Source organism: Bidens hawaiensis, unplaced genomic scaffold (assembly GCF_021521415.1).
Source record: "Bidens hawaiensis isolate Kalapana, Puna unplaced genomic scaffold, B.hawaiensis_p1.1 tig00001236_1, whole genome shotgun sequence".
Lineage (NCBI taxonomy): Eukaryota > Viridiplantae > Streptophyta > Magnoliopsida > Asterales > Asteraceae > Bidens > Bidens hawaiensis.
This window is the reverse complement of record NW_027491070.1, coordinates 2,539,288-2,557,103: the sequence shown is the minus strand read 5'-3', so window position 1 is coordinate 2,557,103 and position 17,816 is coordinate 2,539,288. Positions and strand designations below refer to the sequence as shown.

Sequence of the window (17,816 nt, the reverse complement as noted above, 5' to 3'; positions counted from 1 at the left end):
TTATTGCTAAAAAAAGTATACGCTAACTGTCTTTTTATGTGTTTCTAATTATTTTAGTACCGTTCGCTACTTTATGTGTTAAAAAGGAGGCACAACTTATGTCGATAGATTTATACACCAACGAGTTGGAACAGTCAAACTTTAGTTGCATCTACCACAACTTTTCGAGGGTTTGGTTATTTAACTAAGCATTTAATATTTTGATGTCTATAGTCTAGCCAATTTAAATAAAATGTTGATTATAATTTAACATGGAAAACATATTACTAAACCATTTGGATCATTGGTGGACAATAGTGGACTTATTTTTTTTTTCATGGAGTCGGAATTTTATTTGTTATGCATTTTATGCGAGTGATCAGGATTTTAGCGAGTATATAACACTAATTCTTTTTTTTTTCACGGAGAGCAGTTGACTACTTGACCATATGGGCTCACCATGGGTCCCGACCATGTTGGTGGAACTTCAAGCTGTGGTTAAGCTAATCCTCCAACCGATCAAATCACGCATTAATAGGGACTTGTAGCAAATTCGTTTATTGTCGACTATTCTATCAAAGACACAATCAATAGACATTGCATTATTAGTAGAATGGAAAGGAAGCCATGCTTTGACAAACTAAAACCTGTTCAAAAACGACTTTAGTGCTTACTAATGCTATCACGCTCACTCTCAAGATTGACCTCAATAATTGTGTTGTAATTATTTTCATAATAATAGTGTTATTATTGGTCAGTTTATTAAAGAAAATTGACACTAGCTATTCTTTGTTATTATTTTTTTTATCGTAACACTGTTATCTATTGGTCAATTTGATATAAAATATATCTACCATATTCTACACGTTGAAGCACCTATCGGTGTGTCACATGCCAAACATTAGTGTTTCAACAGCCAACTCTTTCTTTAAATTATGTGTCTAGACTCTAGAAAGTCAAATGAATTTAATTGTTTTCTGTAGTCCAATTATTTATTCTCAAACCCAATGCATGTATGTTTTTATTAATCAATAAATGTTGTTTTTTTTTCCCAATTTTAACAGCTAATAAACAGAGAATTGTCATCGTCAGCTGGCTCAAGCCAGCCGTACGGAGCCTTTAAGCGCATTCTAGTTATATCCAGTCTAAGAAAAACCTCTCCGCCCGAACGTCCAATGGTGATAAAACCCAAATACTCTCAGAATCGTATTGAAGATCATAAAGATTGATTTTAGTTTAGGAATCTTGTTGAAGTAATTATAACTTAGCTTATTTCCTTAAATCTTTCTTTAATATTTAAAGATGATGTGTAACCAGCAAAACTAATAACAAGCTATTGCAATATCTGACTTCGACTCTTCGTCTATTGAAAAACCATTTTTAGTTAAGTTTACTCTAAATTTTGTTAATCTTCACGTCTCATCTTTAATTTAATTTTTATTTTTATTATTATTGTTTTCTCTTTTTACCATACTTAAAGTTTATACTTAAATGCTTAAGGTATAAACCGAAATAATTGGGGACAATTTTTGAATTTTGGAGATGTATATGGAGATTCGATATATCAAAATCTTTATATTTAATTAGAGATTGAGATGAAATTTGGATAGTAATGCTGGGCAGATTAATCAAATTATAAACTTGCATTTGGACCAAAGAAAATGTTGAAAATGGCGAAAAAAAATGAGCTAAAAATAAATAAATAAACAAATAATTAACATAAAATTTATTTTATTTAATACCATAGTTTTAATTTGAATAATTTTATTCTTAGTCAAACTAAAGTCTACAATACTGACCGAAACTAATGCTTCTGTCATAACTTTTTACTGAGTTTAGCGTGTAGGCTCTAGTTATACGATAAAAAACTTATATCTGTAATGTTTATAACAACTATTGTTATCGTAACAAAATTTCTCTCAATCAAGTTTTATCTAACCATTCGCTAAAACATATTAACCACTTCACATAGAAAATAAAAACAGTAGAAAATTTTGAAATACATGACTTCAAATCTCCAACGTGATTGATGCTACTAAATAACCAACTATCAGCATTCAACAATTTAGTAAAAAGATAAATAAAATAGAATAACATTAGGTAGGGCCACCTATCCACACATAATATTATTTATTTTTTTGGATTTTGACACTTTTTTATTTGTTGTGTATAGTTGGGAGACTTTACCCAATAAATGGGTAAAAAAAATGGAAAGATCGAAACATGGAAATAGCTCTGATACCAATACGGACTGCCTATTTCAAATGTCGTGCTTTCTTCAATTGCATACCTATACAAGGGTTCAAGTGGAACTACTTATTTGAGTTTAACGAGTCATGCATAGTAATGCAATGTCTCATGATCATCCAATGTAGTTTTAAAAAGTTGGGTTTTGTAATTCAAAAAATAATAAGCAACGAAACTTATTGCCCGTTTATCTTTTTTTTTTAATTTCTATTTACACACTACTTTTCATTTTTAAATAAACAAGTAGACTTTTACTTTAAAAAAAACTAACAATTTAGCAAAAAAAAAGATAAATAAAATAAAATTATATTAGGTAGGGTCCACACACCCAACCCATACATAATATTATTTATATCTTTTGATTTTGTCATTTTTTGCTCCTCGCTATTGAAGTTGTGGAGCCACATAATCGAGTTTAACCAGTTATGCATAACAATGTCATGTCTCCAAGATCAACCAATATATTTTTTAAAATACGAGCTTTATAATCCAAAAAGAAATAATGCAACTTACTGCCTGTTTATCTTTTATTCCGATACAATCACTACTTTTCAGTTTTAGAGATACCTTTGAATAAACAAAAATACTGATGATGATGTGTCATAATCACATTCAATCGTAACTTTAATTTTCTGCATATTTTCTAATATTTACTCTTCTTAATCTATGCTATCCATGGATCATGGGTCCAATTGGTATGACCGATGGTTGTAAAAAAAGTATCTAATGTTATTTAAATCACACTTACCTTTTCTATCCAATTACATCTAATTTTACTATTAAATACAAAAAATTTGACGTGGTTTAAAAATAAAAACATATAAACCATTGAATATCTATAATAAGTATAAAATAAAACATTGAATTATTAAATTAGTTAAGTAACGATTACGAACTATTATCGTATAATAATTAGTGACCTATGTTTATACTATATATTTAATTATATGTGTACTTCAAATTCTGTTGAATTATTCAATATTTAAAATCTTACAATTTATAAATACTATTTAACTTACATTCGAATTGATCATATAAAACATAAATATTTGATTTTTATGCCACAAACATTATTTTAATTTTAGGACAATATAAAATTTAAATATATAGCATTTAAAGTGTGTGTGATAATATTAAAATTAATCTATAAATTCAAAAAAAATCCATAAGTTATGTATGATTAAACACCTAAATTTTGGTAATTTAACAAATCTCGCATAATACACGGGTTTAAAAGCTAATAAACAATTCGACTTCTACTTTAAAAAAACTAATAATATATAGAGAGAGAGAGAGGAGGGAAATAAAATAAAATAAAAAAACATTAGATAGGCCCCACCCACACACAGTCATGCATATATATCCATCCAGTGTATATATATAGAAGTCGTTAGGCATTGAGAATATGCGAAGCTAATTGACCTCCTTCGTTCCTAGTAATGGCGGAAATATTCGATACTCAATCAAAGAAGAACAATAACAATAACAATAAAAATGTCGGCGTATTTAGGGTTTCAATGTGCGGCGGTGCTGAAGAACTCGAACAGATGTCTAGAGACGGCAGCCATTACAGCCTCACCACCGCTATCCTACCGTCTCTCGGCGCTCGCAGTAACCGCCCTGTTAAGCTTCGTAGTTTCATTATTTCTCCTTACGATCGCCGTTACAGGTATATATATTATTATATATGTATATATACACACCGGATTAATTATTCTCACCGATAATTAGTTCGTATGCTAGTATATACCGGAATATTCTCTATCACCGATTATTAATTAATAATTAGTGACTCACTTACTGTTTATTATATCTCCGTACGATCGCCGTTACAGGTATATATATATATATATATATTATACCGAATTAATTATTCTCACTGATAATTAGTTCGTATGCTAGTATATATACCGGAATATTCTCACCGATGCTTAGTTGATAATTAGTGACTGGCTTACTGTTTATTATATCTCCGTAAGATCGCCGTTACAGGTGTATATATATATTTATACTAATTATTCTCACCGGTAATTATATCTCCGTATGATTGCCGTTACAGGTATATGTATATTATTATACCGGATTAGTTATTCTCAGCGATAATTAGTTATTACTGACTTACTGCTATTAGAAGTTATTGTTCATATTATCGGTGTAACGTCGTGATTCGTTTAATGATTGATGACTCGTTCATTATGCTGCACATGTTAGTGGTTATTTTAATCCTCGAGTAGTACACCTTTTATTATTTAAATATGCTATGTCATTCTGTTCATAGTCAATGGACATATCTCATTTTGATTTGCATCATCATTGTGGTTGTGATTTTCTTCTGTAGTGTTGGGAGATGTTAGTTGTAGTCTATTTGTAAAATTCAATCTACGCAGCCAATATTACTCGGAATCTTTCAAACTAGTCGGTCGTACTTGGACAACTCGGATTTTTACTGTTTTTTTACATATTTTTTTAGCGATTTCCGTTGTTTTTAACTGACGAGAATTACATTATTACTAAAACGAGTATCGAATCTTGAAATATCTTTGTAACTGAAGATGTATCCTTTTGATTTATATTGATGTTCATGTATTTTGTTATAAATATTAGTAAACTTCGGGTATTTCTAAAAATTTATTTCCTTTTAACTTACCTCTTCGGGTACCCGCTGAGTATTCCTCGCCTATGTCGATGACTCACAGCTCCCCGATCGACTGACCTGACATTGCCTAGCAACTTTTGCAACCTTGATCATGATTAGAAGATATGAGATATGATTAGATTAGGTTTCCTTTGTAATTATCCTAATTGTATGCTGATTAGGTTTCGTTTTGTAATTATAGTTATTATAGTTCTGTAGATAGTTGATCAGTAATATACAGCAGTACAATATCTCAGGAATTTGATCAATAGCAATGGTAACTTTTTATGGATCTTCATTTTCATGCTTTCTGCTTCTTTTTGACTTATTGTATCTACAACTGTTTACAACAGTTTGACTTTACTAATCAATAATTCCTTGTTTATATCTCCTTGGTAGTTGATTCCTATGGAGCAAGTAATTAATAATAATAATGATAATACTGATTTAACATTAGCCTAATCTGCAGGATTATAGATCACATAAACAAGGAAAATTGGATTTTAATAATTCGTACTTACTTTCACTTTCGTTGTCAAGAGCAATCTCAGTAGCGTAATTGTCATAGATTTATACATTTGAATTCTACTTGATTGATATTCGATTTCGCATGTTTCTCCATTTCGTTCATAACCATCGTTTTTTTTGCTTTGTGCTGTTGTTTTGACTTATTGTATCTTCAATAAGCATTACAAGAGTTAACTTTAGGCTGATGGCATGTTACTTCCATCCATAACTTAGATTATAGTTTATGGCATATTATAAGCCACATAAACAATGCACCAAACATATTTATATTTACTTCTGTAGTTATGTCCAGTTTTACAAAAAATAAACTCATTTTTTCAGGGCACGGGAGACATATCTTGTAGTTTTAGTCCTGTATACCGCTTGGGTGTCACCATTTGAATTTGGATTTCTTAGAAAACCACGACAACCACTATCAATCATTGATAATATTGTGAATGGGTTCTTTGCAATTGATAGTGTCCTTACATTCTTCTTAGCATACCTTGACAAAAGTAGCTACCTTCTCGTGGATGACCGAAAGAAGATTGCTTGGAGATATACAAGCACTTGGTTGGTATTTGATGTCATTTCGACAATTCCTTCTGAGTTAGTTAGGAAATTATCCCATGGTGGCTTTCAAACCTATGGCTTATTTAACATGTGTCGACTCTGGCGGTTGCGCAGAGTTAGTTCCTTATTTGCAAGGTACATTCCTTTAACATACATAATCTTGTTTGGTATAAATGTATAATTAATATCTTTGTTTTATGATTTATGTCCTTAAAACAGATTGGAGAAAGATAGGAACTTCAACTACTTTTGGGTCCGATGTGCCAAACTCATTGCTGTAAGTATCTTTTTGTTTCAATAATGACGATATTATTTAGTCACTTTGTATAAAACTAACAAGAAGATGTTATAACTTTATACATGTAGGTTACCCTTTTTGCAGTGCATTGTGCTGGGTGCTTTTATTATTATCTTGCTGCTCATTATCCTAATCCAGGCAAGACTTGGATAGGGTAGGGTAACGAGAACTTTGAGAAAGAAAGTTTGTGGATTCGCTATGTGACATCGATGTATTGGTCAATTACAACTTTGACTACTGTCGGATATGGCGACTTACATGCTCAAAATAGAAGGGAGATGATATTTGTCATATGCTATATGCTTTTTAACCTTGGAATGACATCATATTTGATAGGTAACATGACCAACTTGGTTGTTCATGGAACCAGCAAAACTAGACAATTTGTAAGTGTATTTGTTATGTTGCTTTGACACATGATTACGAGAATTGAGAACTTATCTTATTTTATTTTGAAAATAGAGGGACACGATTCAAGCTGCTTCGAGTTTTGCACAGAGAAACCAGTTGCCTGCTCGTTTGCAAGATCAGATGCTTGCACATTTGTGCTTGAAATTCAGAACTGATTCAGAGGGACTTCAGCAACAAGAAAGTCTTGATTCCCTACCGAAAGCCATTCGGTCAAGCATTTCTCATTTTCTGTTTTATTCACTTTTAGATAAGGCCTACTTGTTTCGTGGCGTGTCAAATGACTTTCTTTTTCAGCTGGTATGGTTCACTACATAATCATATTAAACTTGTATAACTTTGTAAATATGAAAAATTATATAACTAACATGTATCGTGTCTAAAGGTTTCAGAAATGAAGGCCGAATACTTTCCTCCAAAGGAAGATGTCATTTTGCAGAACGAAGCACCGACCGATTTCTATGTTCTCGTTACAGGAGCAGTGGTGAGTCTTGAATTTCTTTAATTTATTTCTACTAGCCTAAAAGAGGTATTGCATTTATTATATGATGTTTGATGGTTAAATTTTTTTATCAGGAACTTTTGCGCATCAACAATGGAGTTGAACAGGCAAGATTTTAGTCAAATATATTGATTTTATTTTTCAAAATTAAGATTGTAGTGTTACTGAACAAAATGATGTCTAATGCCTACATATAGACCATCGGAGAAGCTAATTTCGGTGAACTTTGTGGTGAGATTGGAGTTCTTTGTTATAGACCGCAACTCTTCACAGTTCGAACCAAACGGTTAAGTCAGTTACTTCGGTTGAACCGAACTACCTTTTTGAGCATAATTCAAGCCAATGTTGGTGATGGGACCATTATCATGAACAACCTCCTCAAGGTTTGTAATTTGTATTGTATACATCTATCAAAATTAAAAAATCAAGATTAGTAAATATAACCATGATTTATTACTGGTTAATGTAAACAGCATTTGAAGGAAATTAATGATCCAGTTATGGAGGGAGTTTTGCTAGAAACCGAGCATATGTTGGCTCGTGGTAGGATGGATTTGCCCTTGAGTTTATGCTTTGCTACTCTTCGGGGAGACGATCTTTTACTTCAGAAATTGCTGGAACGCGGTCTCGATGCTAATGAATCTGATAGCAATGGAAGAACAGCCCTGGTTTGTTTATTAAACTGAATTAATTTTTTTTAATATTCTATACAGTTCACATTTTTTAATTTTTTTTGGTAATTTGCAGCACATAGCAGCATCACAAGGAACTATAAACTGTGTGCTGATCCAAATAGTAGAGGTAATTAATTTACTTTAAGCAGACAATATATTTTATTTTCCAACGGTCAAATAGTCAATAGATTTGTGACTTTAATATTTGATAAACTAACCGACCAGAATAACATAGTTTATGATTTCCCTCAAATCATTGCACGCCTCTTGCCACTCTTAACGTGACAAATTATTATTTTTAAGTCATATTATTTCTATTTTTACATCCACTTGTTAGTCAAACAATATGAATTATTGACACCTCATGGGCCTTTTTTTATTTTAATTTTTAAAGTCTTATTATGTGTGCATCATCATACATGTTTTTATGATTACTCAATAACAGTTATGAACTTTTTAAAGTCAACTATTATAGTTTCCACGTTACTATCATCAATCATCTTGTCATTAAAACTACACAAACATTTAATTTTTTTATTTAATTATAGTTTTATCTATCTTTTGATGTATACAGATTCAGAAGGTAGTGTTCCACTGTGGGAGGCCATACTAGGAAACCATGAACAAGTTATAACGATATTAAAAGACAACGGCGCAACATTATTATCCGGTGACGTGGGGCAGTTTTTGTGCATTGCAGCCGAGCAAAACAAGTTAGACATACTTAAACAAATTATTAACCATGGTGGCAATGTAACGGTCCCGAAAACCAATGGCTCAACAGCCCTCCACGTGGCGGTTTGTGAAGGCAACATTGAGATGGTTAAGTTTCTGTTAGCCCAAGGAGCGGATATCGATAAGCCAGATGACCATGGTTGGACACCTAGAGACTTAGCTGACCAACAAGGACACCATGACTACACACACCAAAACTGCGTCACTCATGCCATTTCAACGAGCTGAGTCATGACACGTTCAGTTCCTTGGGAGGTTTAAAAGCGACCCCACATTGATACGACCCGGACATGGACGTGGACATGCAAATGGGGATGAGAGTCATGTGAGTCAGCCTCGTCAAAGACGAAGGGTTAATAACTTTCATAACTCTTTGTTTGGGATAATGTCAAACAGTGAGAAGAACGTCGACTTGGTCTCTCCGAGGATGGCTCAATATGGGAAAGACAAGAACTGTCGTGTGGTTGTTAGCTGTCCTAAGAAAGGGGATGTTGTCGGGAAGCTTGTTCTTTTACCGCAAAGCTTCCAAGAGTTGTTGGATATCGGTGTTAAAAAGTTTGGTTTCTTGGCGTCGAAGGTTATGAACATGGAGGGTGCTGAGATTGATGAGATTGAGTTGATTCGAGACGGTGATCACTTGGTTTTTGATGGTGATGATGTCCCAAATGATCAACAAGTAGATGGTCAGAATCCAAGATAACACTTTGTTTGTTGATCAACTTTGTTTTATTTGCTAATTATTTAACAAATACAATGCAAGTATAAATATATATATATATATATATATATATATATATATATATATATATATCAAATCTATTCACCATATGGAAAAATATAAAAGAAAAGGCCTAAAATGGTCACCTTATTGTGACTTTATAGTTTTTACTCTTACAAATCTTTAAGACTATGACAAAAAAATTACTTGGCTAAAGCCAATAGACTCGGGTAGCGGTGCAAGGGAGTGAGTTAAGAATCAGGTCGTTTTCCAATGCAAACGGCAACCACTAGAAACATGTTAAGAGGGTCCACGGACTTGAACCCTGACCCTATAGACACTCTGACGATCAAGTCAGTCGGGTCATATGTATGACTATATAGAGAAAGAAACAGGAGTATAACATGGTGTTGGAGTCGATATATTTGTAATTTGTATGAACTTGTTTGGGCTTTATTCCTGACGGTCTAGGCGTGAATTGGGCTTAAGAAAGTTCGGTTATTTGGGTTGGGCCTAACATGTTAGTTATGGTTGTCCAATATAAGAGTATCTCATCTTGTATTGAAGTTGATTTTAAACCAAGTTCTCACCACCTATTACAAATCATTATATGTTAATTTATGTTGATGTAAATCTCTACATATTATCATGGCATATAGCCAGTGTATTCTTTTCAAGGCTTCCAAACATATAGTACCCAGGACCATGGTCATTTTGTCATAATCCTCGTTTTAAAATGCAAACTTGTTATACTACATTTTGACTCTTTTTTCTTACTTTTAACTTTTTAATACTACACATTAGGACTAGCAAACAGGCCGGGTCACAGGTCAAAATGGGTTGTGGTTGAAACGGGATGATTCAAAAAAATGTTTGTTTTGGTTCGGGTCGAAAAGGGTCAACATATGTAACATTTGGTCTCTCGCACCTGCTCGATGGCCCATCCAGGAACTCACGGATTTGTTTTTTTGTTGTCCCGATAGGGACTTCCCAGAAGGTCACCCATTAGTACTATTTTTACATGAGCACACTTAATTGTGAAGCTTTTCTCCCGTCCACTAGTATTAAGCTCAAAACGCGTTGTTGATTTAAGAGACAGACATTTATTTATGAAACCAAGAATCTCTCATGTCCAGATCGATATAATATGATTTACCTAGGATGTTGCAAACACCCATGTTGGAGTAGCATTAGGATGAGTGACATCATATGATGTCTCCACTTAGGCAACCTGCTCTTCGTAGGCAAAACAAACAATATTTATACGAGTTACATGTGGATATCGTCGTGGCTGCTTAGATTCACACTATAATGCTATATACATGCACTATATGTTTCAAATATACATTTAATGTCCACATATCATTATTCAAACCGGGATATCCCTAAAAGCTGTCTTTCTAGATGTACGGTCTACCTAACATTTCACTCTTTATAGACCCTACCAGTAGCCATACTTCGCAATTTCTCTAGGTATGATTGTAATAATTTTGATATTATACAAATATAACCCAAAGCTTCAATGTGTAGTTCGTTCACAAGTAAATGAAGTTGGAAGTTGCTAGTGTTCAAATGAAGTTGGAAGTTGATAATAATGATGACACAAGGGTATACTTGGTAACTAACTATACACATTACACACCACACATCTTTTAGCACCACTTTCCATTTCCAATCTACACACTCTCTCACACACTTCAACACCATGAACCTCACCATCACCACCACTCTCATCCTCCTACTCCTCCACCTCACCACCATCACCACCACCACCACCACCCTAGACCCAAAACAACTAGCAGCCCTCCACTCCCTCTACATCCCCATCACCCAAGACCCATGCACCCACCCCACCACCACCACATGTGACTCCACCACCCCATTCCGCCACCTCACCACCCTCCACCTCACCAACTGCCCCACCGACCTCACCCTCTCCACCATCACTCTCTCCACCCTCACCTTCACCAACTGCCACGTCACCATAGTCCACTTCCCATCCACCCTCACCACCCACCTCACCACCTTCACCTCCAACACCTCACCGGAGTCTTCCTCAGCCGCTTCACCAACCTCACCACACTCACCATCTCCGGCGACTACATCAAATCCTCCGGCGTCCACGTCATCACCTCAAAAATGAAATCTTTAACCAATATCACCCTCTCCAACACCAACCTCACTGGCTCCATCCCAATACATTGGAACCCAAAACTCACCCACATGGATTTATCCAATAATAACCTTAACGGAACCATACCCACTTCACTAACACTCTTGGATACCTTAAAAAACCTTAATTTATCATCAAATCACCTTACCGGAGAAATACCCACTTCATTAAATGACTTGATTTCACTCCAAAACCTATCTTTACATTCAAATTCTTTATCCGGGTCAATACCCGGATCCATATCCGGTATGACAAAACTGGTTCATTTTGATCTGAGTTTAATCAGTTAAACGGGTCAATACCAAGATCCATATCTGAAATGAAGGGCTTGAAATATTTAAATCTTGGAGATAATAATCTCCATGGGGTTTTGCCGTTTAATGTGTCGTTTATTAAAAAGTTGGAGGTGTTTAAGGTTAATGGGAATGATAATTTGTGTTATAATTATACTTCTGTGTTGAAAAGTTTGAAGCTTGGGATTGCGAAATGTGATAAGCACGGGTTGCCGATTTTGCCCCCGCCTGCAGCGGATGGGCCTGGTTCGTCGGCTGATGATATGAGTAGTGGGGATTATGATGATGGTGATGGTGGTGAGAAGAAGAAAAGTGGTGGTGGTAATGGTGATGATCATGGGCCGAATAAGGTGGTGCTTGGTGTCGCGATCGGGCTTTCGGCTGTGGTGTTTTTGATTATTTTCTTGGTTATTTTGTCTAAATGTGGTGGTAGATGTTGTTGCGGTTAGGTTAGTTATTAGATGGGGTTTTCAAGGGAAACCGGCTATATGGGGCGTATAGGCCCTGTATGGACCTATACGGGGCGTAGATGGTGTCTCTGGTAGGACCCTATTAGATCGGAGATTGATTGATATTTGTTTTATTCATTTGGTGAAATGCAGGGTATACCACTGAAATGTTATTATGATTTATTATCAAAGATTGACATATAAAAAGAGTGATATTTGTTTTGATTTGATGGTGTGTTTTGTTTTAACTAGAAGATTACATTAATGATGTATTGATTGTGTCTACATCAAGATTATTAGGTTGCACTTTATGTATAGTAATGATGTTACACTTTTTATATAGCAATTATGATGACCAAGAAATGTTATAGCATTTCATAGACAATCTTGAACCACCATCTGTATATGGGTTAATGTGAGTCATTTTTTAAAAATTTTGGGTTCATATGGGTAATTGTTTCTCATAGATAGGGGTTAGATATATTGCATAACCCTGCGTCGGTATGTAGAGTAGATTAACAAAACATTTTTTAAACCAAAATATTTTGACCCGAAACAGTTCTAACTCTAGAGGCCAAAACCCATTGAGATATATAACATCGAACCACTCGCACCACAAAAAACAAATATGTGAGATCTTTGTGAGCAAATCGGACAATATTAACGGTACGAGGGATCGGATGTTATACCGCATGAAACGTATTAACAATGTAGCACTAGTAACCTACCAAGTGTCAACAACCGAAACAAAGTACAATAGTAATAGACAAAACAATAGAAGTTACACCTAAAGGCAATCATAGACAAACTTAATAGTCGACGAGTAGATATTAAGGTGCTGTTTGTTTTTGCAGACATAAACTGTCTGTAAGCTGATTTTATCTGTTTTCATGTCTGCAACTGAAGATGTGGTCTGAAGATCTGCAAGCTGAAAATATAAGACTGTTTGTTTTTATAAGCTGATACTGTCTGCATAACTGTCAAACTTATCTCACAAGATAGAAGTCATTTATTCAAGTTACATAGAAAATATAATAATAAAATTGTGGCGGCGGACGGTGGGTAGTGGCGATGGATGGTGGTGGTGGACAGTGGGTGGTGGTAATGGACGGTTTTGGTGGGTGGTGGATGGTGGTAGTTGACGGTGATGGCGTCCGACAGTGGGTGGTGGTGGTGATGAACGGTTGTGGTGGTGGGTGGTGGACGGTGGTGATTGGTGGTGGCTGTGATGGATGGTGGTGGTGGTGGTGGTGGCGGACGATGGGTAGTGGTGGTGGATGCTGGTAGTGGCGGCGGACGGTGGGTAGTGGCGGTGGATGGTGGTGGACGGTGGCAGTGGGGGATGGTGGTGGTGGCGTACGGTGGGTGGTGGTGGCGGACGGTGGTGGGAGGAGTGGATGAGAGGGTGGCTTCAAAGGGATAAGAGTATGATTTTTTTGCGAAGATGTTTTAAGCAAGATTTCTTTGCTTTTCTTTTAAGATGAAAGAAGATAACTTAAGATCTGTTTTAAGAAAAAAAACAAACAGTCTTCAAGGGTAATGTCTGCGCGCGTGCATACATTAGTTCCCTTGAAGATGTTTGAAGAAAAAACAAACACCCCCTAAGTATTCAAGTTCATAAAGGAAGTTTGTTTTTAAATTTAAAAACCACCACGTTTTGATGTTTAGGTTACATGTGAGGAAAACTTAATCAGATTAATATACTATTAATTATTGATATGTTACATTTAAAAAATGCCTGACCCATGTGTAAACAAGAAACACTTTTACGACTAATAAGTATGATTGGAGAAAAGCATTATCAAAATTTTTAATACTTTAGTCTTCAACCAATTAACTCAAATAATACAAACTAGTAAGCAATTTACCATCACAATTCACATATACACACAAGCAAGTTGATTCCAATATACTTTCCTTCAAAGAGACTGCATATATAAGTTTTATGAAGAAAGAGAAATAATGTGATGGGTACAAAACGTAATTTAGAAACAAGAAAGTTGTCACCCATGTGAATTTAGTTATAATTCTTTCTTCTGCATATATCTACAACATCAAAACAAACCAATTATTATTATCATGTTACAAGAGTTTTAGCATCTTGAGGCGCTCCATATGCTCCGGATCCAGTTTTGGAGGAGTGTAACTCCCTTGGAGATCCTCCACTACATACTCCTACAATATAATGATTATCATACATTTTTAATATTGTTTCTCACTATGTAAATTGAAAATACGAACACGAACGAGGGCATGTTTGTATTTGTTCATTCATTTTAAACCGAACACGGACGCATTTTCTTTCTTGTTCGTGTCCGCTCATTAAGTAAGTGAACATGTTCTTGTGCGTTTGTGTTCGTTCGCTAAGAAACTAAAGGAACGGTTACTATGACAACAACCATACACAGTAAAATCCCATGAATGGACGGCCTGGGGAGGGTGGGATGTAGGCAGACCGTATCCATATTCCAAAGGATAAGAGAGGTTGCTTCCAAAGAGACCCCCCAACTATAAACAATTTAAACGAAAAGTTCATGAACATAAACGTACATTTATGCAGTGGCGAAGCTTGGACAAAGATGTTGAGGGGGCCAGACGAAAATACACATTAAAAAAAATCCGTAAACGAAGGGGGGCGGGATCTAATTTTCGGTTGGAAAAAGGTAAATTTACACTAAATATAAAAAATGTTGAACGAAAACGGGTAAATTTACACTTCTACGCAAAATAACGAAGGGGGGGCGGGGCCACCCATTGCATTTATTAACATAAACGAACACCATTCGAAGTCTAATACATGTTTTAATTGTTTTTAAACTTTATAAAATTATATAGTTAAATGGGTTAAACGAACATAAACACAGACTTAAAACAAATTACAAACCAACGTTCACGAACACAAATGAACCAACTACACGTGTACTCTTTGTTCACGTTCGTTCATTTATTAAATAAATGAACATAACCGAACAGTTCAATGAACGCTTGGTTTGTTTACAGGCTTGTGACATGGTTAAAGAACTAAGAACATTACCTGGGTAAGTTCTCGTTTGGTGAGGATGTGGTAATGTCTCTGCCAGATTCTTTGGATGGCCATGGTGGCAGCGAGAAAGCCATATGCAATACCAAGAATTGCAAATATGACAACAAAGACTATAACCAGAGCAAAACATGCCTCCATAGATGCTGGGAAACAGTCCAACACTCCCCAACCGTAGCAACAGTTGTGGCAGCCAGCCATTCGTGGATCGTTGCTTAAGGAAGAACAGTGTAATATTATCCCGAAAAACCCCAGCAACACAAAGAACACAAGCACCCCTGTCAAACAAAAAATTATATCATTGAGAACATATCATACTTGTAGCTTGAGTGGGCCACACTCACATTAACATATACTGCGATTATACGGGTGCTTGATACCGACGTATGCCAAGATTTAATGTGTAGCATACATGTGATTAAAAAAAGATTACGGTTCATGCATCGAATGTAGGACACAAAACAAAAACATACTTGAAGCAAATCAAACCGATAAAAGAAAGTCATTACACATACATTAAATATATGGGATAAACATTCCAGAACTTAGAATTCACATGTTCTTGCCTGTATTTTATGGTTGTTAACAGAACATACTAATGTACTTTTTCACTAGTCCTGGTTTAGAAATTGTTTTTTGAATATGGCTTTGTGTCCTGTTTGGGCGATCTTGTAACCCAAAATTGTATTTTATATATACAATGAATCTATGTATAAAACTGTTGTGTATATATATAGGATTAAATTTGAATCATTCTCTAAAAGAGCTTTAACAGTAGAAATTGAATTAAACAAACACTTTTTCAAGGTCATTATTCAAAAACTGCACCATAACGTTAAGTGGCAGGTGATGATCAGTAAATCATAGAAGAATTATTAAGTTATCAAAACTAAATTTTTTATCTTCTGTTGTATGATACACTATACACTTATACAGTGTAAACTTACCTATACAATAGTAGAACGGTATAGGGTGCCTTGACAATATACGATCCCAACTGTCATTAAATGAATCTCTAAAAGACCCGTCTTTGTCAGCAAGATATGCTAGACCTCCCATCATTCCAATCACCTGTTCAATAAAATATTTTAATCACTCAGTAGCTGGTAAAGTAACACAAGAAGTGAAGGTCGAATACGCAACTGTTTGTACGGCCAAAAACACAAGGCAAACATCTCTGGCAACAAATAATCTGAATTTTATTTTGCGCCATGAGTTTTCTTCTAACTCAACAACTCGAAGATGAAACTGAGCTTTGCAAGTTGTGCAATGTGAAAAGGCATGTCCTTCCTGTTAAGATTAACAGTGTTACATAAAGGTATGGGAAGTAGGAAATTATACAGTCCTTATATAAAACAATACAAAAAGTAAATCCTCACCTTGACAGATCGCCAATGATCAAGGCATGATCGATGCACAAACTGCTGTGTGCCTTTGCACATACATGGTGATATCAGATCATCATCTGCAGAGCAGAATATAAGCAGCAGATAATTGATGAGATTTTCAACTCTGTAAGTAATATACTAAAAGTATAATTGAAATTAGGGCTGTAACCACAAACTGAACAAGGTTTTGTTCATGCTCGTCCATTAAGCTTCTATCGGACAAGTGAACAGTTCACAAACACCTAATTAAACAAAATTCCTTGTTCGTGAACGGTTCGAGAACTCAAACGAACGAACACAAGCAATGTTTTATTTGATTTGGCTAACCGAGAATGTGAGTGTCAACGGTTTGTATTGGTGTTTTTTGTTTAAAACCATATGCTAATTTTACATACAAACTAATCACATAACACTCATATAGTCATCATATATGCTCTACAGTTCTACAGTTAACAATTTTGCTTAAATCTATACGATAAGACCAGCAAAATCATCAACAATTAAACAATATCAAAAACCTTAATGAAAGTTCAGGAACACAAACACATAATCGAACGTTCACGAACACAACTAAACAAACAAATACAGCCTCCTCTGTCTGTGTTCGTTCATTTAACTAAAGTTCACTAACAGTTGGCCAAGCATTCGGTTCGTTTACAGCTAAAACATGACACTAATTATTCCAACAGATATAATAACTAAAAGTAATAATAAATATTACTAGAATTGATTGATCACACCTTCCTCTCCGTCGCATTCGAGGCAAATACGACAAGTAGCAATGGAACCGCCTTCAACATCATCCTCATTAACTACATCATCCTTGATCTCACTAGCACTCGCATTAACAACAACGGCCGGCGGTGGTTGTGAAGGTGATTCAGATTCAGCGTGATGCTGCTGAATATTCGGAAGCAGAGGATCGGAATCGCTAGGGTTATCCAAAGCCCTAGCTTCTTCCAGCTGTAATTCGCCGTTCATCTAATAAATAAATTCCTCTAACCTAATTCATAACCACAAATAAACCAAAACCAGCTTAAATTATAATCGATCGTCAATAATAATAATAATAATATAAAAATTTGATTGTAGAAATAGAGATAAGAGATGAAGAAATAGATTGAAAAATGATAACCTGAAATACGCGTCAACTGGCCGAACCGATGATGATGATTTTTGGACATGGCACGTGGTACT

At 35.1% G+C, this 17,816-nt stretch overlaps 1 protein-coding gene and 2 pseudogenes across 3 annotated transcripts; 2 read left to right on the top strand and 1 right to left on the bottom strand.

The window, feature by feature from the left end:
* The first annotated feature begins 3,614 nt into the window (after positions 1-3,614).
* Positions 3,615-9,329, top strand: LOC143569047 (potassium channel AKT1-like; annotated as a pseudogene). The gene is made up of 11 exons (XR_013141665.1): positions 3,615-3,895; positions 5,711-6,076; positions 6,161-6,218; positions 6,308-6,625; positions 6,702-6,947; positions 7,033-7,131; positions 7,224-7,256; positions 7,347-7,532; positions 7,623-7,817; positions 7,897-7,950; positions 8,398-9,329. The product of XR_013141665.1 is annotated as a potassium channel AKT1-like (transcript).
* A 1,609-nt stretch (positions 9,330-10,938) lies between these two features.
* Positions 10,939-12,425, top strand: LOC143567678 (receptor-like protein 51 pseudogene; annotated as a pseudogene).
* A 1,672-nt stretch (positions 12,426-14,097) lies between these two features.
* On the bottom strand, positions 14,098-17,816 carry LOC143569030 (uncharacterized). 2 transcript variants are annotated; one of them, XM_077055039.1, is made up of 7 exons: positions 17,755-17,816; positions 17,360-17,622; positions 16,611-16,696; positions 16,375-16,521; positions 16,179-16,302; positions 15,226-15,509; positions 14,099-14,366 (listed from the first exon to the last, which is right to left on the bottom strand). In XM_077055039.1, the coding sequence occupies exons 2-7, from the start codon at positions 17,598-17,600 to the stop codon at positions 14,274-14,276; spliced, it is 975 nt and encodes a 324-aa protein (XP_076911154.1). In that variant the 5' UTR covers positions 17,601-17,622; positions 17,755-17,816; the 3' UTR covers positions 14,099-14,273. The 2 variants fall into 2 exon arrangements, with proteins under 2 accessions (XP_076911159.1, XP_076911154.1); XM_077055044.1 differs by lacking the exon at positions 17,755-17,816 and having other exon boundaries at positions 14,098-14,366; positions 17,360-17,695.

Coding starts and splice junctions, on each gene's coding strand:
- LOC143569030 (XM_077055039.1), bottom strand. CDS start 17,600: ATGAACGGCGAATTACAGCTGGAAGAAGCTAGGGCTTTGGATAACCCT. Junction 16,522..16,610: donor ATCATTGGCGATCTGTCAAG/GTGAGGATTTAC, acceptor TAATCTTAACAG/GAAGGACATGCCTTTTCACA. Junction 15,510..16,178: donor ACCGTTCTACTATTGTATAG/GTAAGTTTACAC, acceptor TTTGTTTGACAG/GGGTGCTTGTGTTCTTTGTG.